General features: G+C 35.0%; 1 protein-coding gene across 1 annotated transcript; it reads right to left on the bottom strand.

The window, feature by feature from the left end:
* Positions 1–437: 437 nt before the first annotated feature.
* LOC125185537 (inorganic pyrophosphatase TTM2) lies at positions 438–6,167 on the bottom strand. The gene is made up of 13 exons (XM_048082085.2): positions 5,906–6,167; positions 5,706–5,800; positions 4,642–4,994; positions 4,321–4,435; positions 3,646–3,841; positions 3,448–3,561; positions 3,056–3,229; positions 2,176–2,370; positions 1,834–1,956; positions 1,645–1,766; positions 1,339–1,444; positions 983–1,252; positions 438–897 (listed from the first exon to the last, which is right to left on the bottom strand). The coding sequence occupies exons 3-13, from the start codon at positions 4,976–4,978 to the stop codon at positions 679–681; spliced, it is 1,971 nt and encodes a 656-aa protein (XP_047938042.1). The 5' UTR covers positions 4,979–4,994; positions 5,706–5,800; positions 5,906–6,167; the 3' UTR covers positions 438–678.
* Between the last annotated feature and the right edge of the window lie 1,271 nt (positions 6,168–7,438).

Here is a 7,438-nt window from a genome sequence, read left to right on the forward strand (position 1 = left end):
AATGATTTAAGTATTGTTAGTGGAGAACGAGTCTCCCTCATCAAACAGAAAAAAAATTCTATAATAAAAATTTTAGTATTAAGAAACAAAACAAAATAATAGTTGATATTTTTAAAGGACGAGCTAGTAAATCACTTGTCTCTAATGTTCGTTTTCAATTAATTATGTCTAGTAGGATTTACATGTCTAAACTCTAATCAAATGAAAAATATAAGTTACAAGGATCTAATAAAACAAAAATTTGTTGAAGGGCATAATAAAATAAATGTATTAGTCCAAGGACCTTTTATCTTATATGTTATTCCAAACACGATATAGAAACATGAGCATCAAATGTTAAACTCAATCTGTAAAACTACAAATTCATAGCTATAGATTTTTGGTCAATTTCACATTTTACCATTAGAATTTAGAAGAAAATGCAGAAGACCACAAAATATCCCATACAACTACAAAATTTGCTATTCCACACCCTTCAGTTATTACATAACTCAATTTCTAGACCCTGGAGGCGAGATGCGCCTCCAAACGAGCCAAAAGCACCGATATCTATAATCCCGAGAAGAAGGGTGGGCATTTACAGATAAATCAGAGTGGGAAATCAATAAAGATCACTAAATCGAGTGACATGAACGACGAACTAAAATGTGCATGTCAAATTCAAATTAGTCGGACAGTTTATACTGAAGAAAGGCCCTTGAACAAACATATTCCCAGACCACAAACTCCCACTGAAGCCAAAATCGTGACTACTTTACTTGAACTGTTACCTGTAATGTCACCTCTGCTGCGCCTTCTGTCACGACCCGGCCTCTCTCCCAGACTTTCACGCAGAAGACTGCTGAGGCTCTCTAACTGAAGGATTACTTGGCGTTGCCCTCGAGCTATACTTGTAATCTGTGGAGAAATTGGAATGAAATCTAGATTAGTATTGATAGTCGATATCAGTAGGATTTCAAAGTGAGTTCTACTCAGACGGTACCTCATCAAGAAAAGACGTATCTTTTGCTAACTGAGACGAAGACAGAGAATTAGGCATCATGGATCCAGTTAGCGATCCATTCTCTAACCCGGAAATGAAGTATGAAGTCGGAGCTGAGCCATTAAGGACTTCGGCTTGTGTTAAGTTTTGTGAACTAGGCGAAGGTTTCTTGTTAATCAACTTGGAATTTAGCTCTTCAACACGAGATGTAAAATCATCCATCCGGTCGTTCAGGGTAGAAATCTGTTCTGAAAGCTGTGCCGCTGCTCCCTGAAATGTGTCAACAAAAAATGAAATCAATAATACAATCTACGCAAAGTTATAGCGGATGATTACTGACAAGTATCAAATAGTACCTGATTGGTTAGGGTCGTTTGTGGGTCTGCTGTCCTATCCTGAAATCTTCTGTTAATTTTGGACAAGTTTCTGTCCCCGTTTGATGTATATGAATGCGACAAGCCACTGCCAAAAGAAATCATCACCAGTTCGATGATTTAAAAACCGGCAACAAATTAATCGAGACAAACAACCTTAATTTAACTGCATTAGCATCATACAGAATGCCAAATATGTTGTTTATATAGCTAAAATGCTTATCATCCTTCAGCTGTAAAGATCAAGGCATGTGTAATGTGGGCCAATGCCTAGAATGGGAAATGTACCTCCTAAGATGTTTCGTTCTTGCTGCTGCCCTTTCTGCTGAGGCTCGAGAAAGTGCTTCTTTTGGGCTCGAGGCACAGTCCTCATCTAAGCTCAGCTTGGTCTTCAAATCATCTGGCAACGCCTGCCAAGATTTCCAATTAGGACTACCACACTGACGATGACGTTAATGAAGGCTAGACCATACATACCATAACCTCGTTAACAAGTTTCTCCAGCTGTATTTGTTCAATATATGTTCTTGGAACGTATGAACCACTCAACCCTAGTTGATCTGCCACACTTTTTACAATAAGGCGGTCTCTACCTTGTACCTGTTCCAAAGATAAAATATCTTCATTTAACTACGTAAGAACTAGGAAGAAACACGCCAGCAAATCATCAAACAGAGACAAACGGCCAAGGGTGACAATATAAACATATAGCACCTTATGTACTTTAGTTTGACACGTACTCCAAAGAAGTTTTAAGTACCAAAAATAAAAAGATATGGAAGAAAGGAAGGGTATTTCATACAAAGACAAGTGCACCACCTGAAGATAATGACGATTTAACTGCTCCAGCCAATCGATCTTTACACAGACCCTTTCATCGCAAAAGACATGGCTACTACGTTTGAGAATGGATGCGATTGTGTATCCCAAAGCCATTAATCCACCGAGGAGCCGTACACTAACTTCAAATGTTATTCTTGGCGATATGACGAATGGAGAGTCAGTGACCCATTCCTGAAATGAAAATTATATTCATGTTTTAGACAATCTGTAAAAATTTGTTCCTGGTGTGAACTTTCATCATCCAATTGTTGAAGAAAACAATATTCCATAAACATATAAATCCATTAGCTGATACATTTCCTATCAACTATTCGACGATCATGAGATCAGAGAGCAGAGCATAAACACCTACATTGATCAAGAGATCGTGGAAGGGGGATTTTCAGAACCTCTACTATTTTAGTTTACGCATCTGAATCCCTGAAGGATTTTTCTGGAGTGTGGGAATTAAATCATTCATCCAAAGAAGAAGCTGATGATTCAGAGAGATCAGAAACTGAAGGTTCACAATTTAAAATGTACGACAATTAATATGGCTAAAGGAGTAGGCTTAAGCCTAAACCGTGGTTAGATAAAAAAACTAACTTTAAAAGCCAAACAACAAATTACCAAAACTGATCCATAGCACAAGAAAAGAAACCAAATTCATTTTGTTTGAATTCTGTTCTTCATGTTCTTTTAACATCCCTTTTCAGCCAGTGTAGTGCTTGCATGCAATATCATAGCAGTTAATACATTTTACTGAGCATAGTCGATATAAATGTGTGTGTTGCAAGAGAGAAAAAATAGCAAAATGAAATGGAAACATAACAATGAATACTATATGAAATTCCAATGCAATGGCCATTGAACAGACCTCAAACATGAGATTATACTGTCCATCTTTATTGCGCATCCTCAGGTAAGATTGGCAGGTCTCTGGATCTTCACCAGGAGGTAGAAGATATATGTCGTAAGTCTGTTCGGTGATTTCTGTATGATCTTTGGACATAACGGCTTTGATTTCTTCCTCAGTCACATTTTTCCTAGACTAAACAAGTATGAACCAAAAATTAACTATGGTAACCAAAGAAAAAAACTAAGTATTATAACAAATTCCTCTTCTACAAAAGTATCAACTAGAGTATATGAAACAGGGTGAGATTATAAGTTCTATAAAAGAATTATGCAAAGTTTATAGAGTTAGAATCTTTCAGACAGAGTTAATGGACACACTCTAAGCTCGAAACTTATAGAATCGAAGGTTACCTTAAGTATATAAGTGGGGCACTGGAATCCAGTAAATGGGTTAAATTTGTTGATAATTTTTATATGTGCAGTGCGGAGGTCAGGCTCAATAAAAGCCTTATACATTGGATACACCTGCAGAGAAGTGTAACTGAGAACTTCCAGATAATATATAAGATACTTAACTACACATCTAGCTTAAGGATCAGCAATATGCACTGTTTCAGATATTTGGTGTATTATTTCTTCTGGTTCCTGTCCAGCACGTTGAATGTCTCGTAAAACTCTTTTAACAAGATCAAAGTGAACGCCACCGGTCACAGACACCCGGAGATCCAAAAAAGGGCGAAGTTTTTCACTTAAAGCATAGATGCCCTCTATAATCACAATGCGAGAGCTTGGAACTTCAACAGCCCTGTCATTTCATTAAATCAAAAGGCAATAGATAGTATCATGCAATTATAATATTATATAGACCCTGTTATAGATTTCCTTGTTTTGACGAAGTGACATTTCAATATTCACCCATTTTAAAAGGAGTAAAACTAGGAATCACAAGGTAAAAAGGAGTAATCACGACGGATGAGAAATAGATGCCAGTGACAAACAACAACATAGTAGTTTAAGCTAGTCAAGGATTCCAAGATTTACTAACCTAATTGGAGTATCTTGACAACACTTAGGATACCAGCAATTTTATTAACTGAATATTTGAATTTTGTATAGGTCAAAAGACAATCAAGCTCGTGAATAACCAGATTAGAGAAATCATAAAAAAAGAAGACTCTTAAACAATCATAACCACGTCAAAAATGTCGCAGATAAGCAATAAAGGATGCCTTAACTAATTAGGATCAATCAAAATATGCAAGACAATTCTAGGGGATTAAAGACCTGTATCCCGTGCGAGAGCTGGACTTGAAATCATATATTGGGACATCAACTTGCTTCCCGTCCTTGAGATCACGAATGTTTTTCAGCAAAGTGTCGTAGTCTGTCAAGCGTGGATCTGATTGTTTGATACAACAAAAGACCATGTCATCATTTCACATGTAGAGAGTCAGCACAGATGGCTAGCTCAAGTTTAAAGGTCAGATATCAGCACTCCTAAAACAGTTCTATGATGTCCAGTAGAAAACTCGACATATAACAAGAATCCCAACCAAATAGCAGTGACTAGTGAACAGAGAGTAAAATTAAACGAATGCACTATACCATCAAAGTTTCCATCTATAATTCGACTTGCATCATTGTAGTTGTCCATTGAAATGATAGCAATGCTTGGCATAAAGTTAAGTATCTTCTCAGTAAACACAGTCTTGCCAGCTCCAGAAGGACCTGCTACTCCTATTAATACGATTCCTTCATTTTTTTGTGCCAACAACTGGCAAGCGCGAACAACGGCGAAGAAACCTTTCTCGAAAGACAAATTATCAGGAATTGGGGAGACCTCATAGCGGTCCGAGTCCTTCCTCTTTACTAACTGAACTTGATCTTTCAAGAGCCCATGTTTACGATGAGATAATTCATCACTATAAGCATCTTTAACCATTGATACTATACTTCTTCTGAAGAGAAAAGGAAGAACATTATACTGGTCAGGAAACACAGAATGAAAGTACAGAATCAAACATTGGTGCATAAGTTAGTTCAAATGCAGGTAATTTATGGATAGGAACATATCAATATTAACTTGTTGCATCAGTTCTGCAAAATCGCCCACAAAAAAAAAAGATCAGTTACATCTTTGATGAGTTGCGATTCCTTAACAATATGTAACAAACAAAATTTTCTTCATTACGTTGGGTTGGTGGTAGTCACTACTACTAGAAAACAAGCTTCTTGTGACTTTAACTTATCTCAGTATACCTCATAATACTACATAATTAATAGCTTACACAAACACATAACCAGAAGCAGAAACAACTAGGAAGTTAATAACTAAAAGAGAAAAAACAACAGAATAAAACTCATACAGACAATATCCTAACTAGCTTAATGTCATACTACTACTTAAAGTCATCAGGTGAAATTCATGTCGATTCAGCTAAACAATCAAACTATCTAGCAACCCTAAACATATGAGATAAACAATGGCAGGCAATGCACCGGAATAAACAACGAATTCGATGCAAATCTCCCTAGTTCACATTACCAACTAAATCATAGCAGCATATACACATAACATCTTTTTACAAATCCATTGCTCTTTAACTATACCAATATTCAATTAAACAACTTCAAGATATGATCAGCATTACAAGATTCAAACGAGTTACCAAATAAACAACGCTGAGAGGATAAAAGCTTCCAAATTGCGGGAAATGAACAACTTCTTGATATTAGCTTGGATCTGTCCAATAAAGTTACCTTCCTGCAACAAAAACACAAACAAAAATGCTCCCAATTTTCTTAAACACGCAGAAAAATAAACTGACTGAATCAAGAAAATAAAAAAACACATTCAAACAACACTGACCTCCTGTTCTGATTCTGTGTTTCCAGTTACAAGTGGGGTTCGGCCAAAATACAGAAACAGAATAGAAAAGGGCATTCACTGATTAATCGAAAGGTGCAATATTGCGTATGTGTGCATTTGCTTCAAGTTCCGGTTATGTATATATTCAAATCTTTCTTGAATTTGTTCGGTGAGATTTTTTTGAAGTTGTGATTTTAAAAGAAATTCTAGTGATGCTTGGAGAATTGAAAAATCTTGGAAAACGCCACCGCTGAGAGATTGAATTTGAAGCGCTCGATTGTTTTGATATTTATACTTTGTTGAAAATGGTAATTTCTGTTTTTTTTTACTTATTCAACTTGACGTTGATTATGCGATCTCGTTACATATTTATTGCTTTAATTGCGCATTAAATTCGTAGGATTTGACTCTCAAATCCTGTATCTTTTATTCCACTTGAAAAATAGATATTTTTACAAGGATTACAATGGTAGGTTTTTTGATTGTGAGAGGGGAGTGGATTTTAAAAATCTCATTCAAATAGTACAGTGTATAATCTAAGAGATAGAAATTTTTAAATTGTAATTTCACTTGGAGAACGGCTTATTCTGGGAGTTATGAAATTAATTACCAAATTCAGGCTTTAAATTCAATCTCAACGTGCAATCTTTATTTTAGATATGCAAGTTTCATATTTCCTCTATCAATTATTCGCTGGTAAAGCAAAAGAATAGATGAAAAGGTGGGTTTAGGGTTTAGGGTTTAAATTTTATATTTTAAAATTAAATTATTTTTTATAAATATTTAGAAATAGAGAAATGTGACTATTTTTTTAGAAGGATGATGTACTTCTTTGTAAATGAACAATGGGAATAAAAACAAAAATTAGATAGACTAATTGGGAGGAATTATATGGCGTTTGACTGTGTTTCTTAAAATAGTTCGTACTCCTATATTGTTTACGAGTAAAATTTCATGGTCAATCCATACCAAAGTGGCATAATGACTTAGTGTGCCTCACTGATTACTCTTTTGACAAATAGAAATAAAATAGTCCCCCACATGCCACCTCAATTAAATACCTATTCACTAAACTAACAGCACAATTAAGCCTTCTGTTAATTATTTTATGTAAAGTGAACAAAAATATTAAAAATATGGTGATCACAAATTACGTGCCATATACTATAATTTATATGCAATTGGCCTCATAATATTTTATACTTATAAAAGTAATCATATACACATTACTTTTTCATGTTAAGAAAAAATATTGTAAAATACTATTACAACTATCTCTTTGATAATACAATTTTAGAATTTTATGGGTATTATCTTTTTTCTTGTTTTATATTTCGGGTGTATATATAAATAGAAATTAAGGCTATAACTTATACTCCCTCCGTCCCACTAAATATGCAACATTTGTTTTTCGGCATGGGATTTTATGTAGTGTTGTTTTGTGAGTTAATGAAGAGAGAGTTAAGTAAGAGAGAAGAAAAAGTAGAGAGAGTACTGTTTCCATTTTTGGAAACGTTTCATTTTTAATGGGAC

The sequence above is a fragment of the Salvia hispanica genome, chromosome 1 (assembly GCF_029641045.1).
Source record: "Salvia hispanica isolate PSC_SH4W2 chromosome 1, Shi_PSC_v1, whole genome shotgun sequence".
Lineage (NCBI taxonomy): Eukaryota > Viridiplantae > Streptophyta > Magnoliopsida > Lamiales > Lamiaceae > Salvia > Salvia hispanica.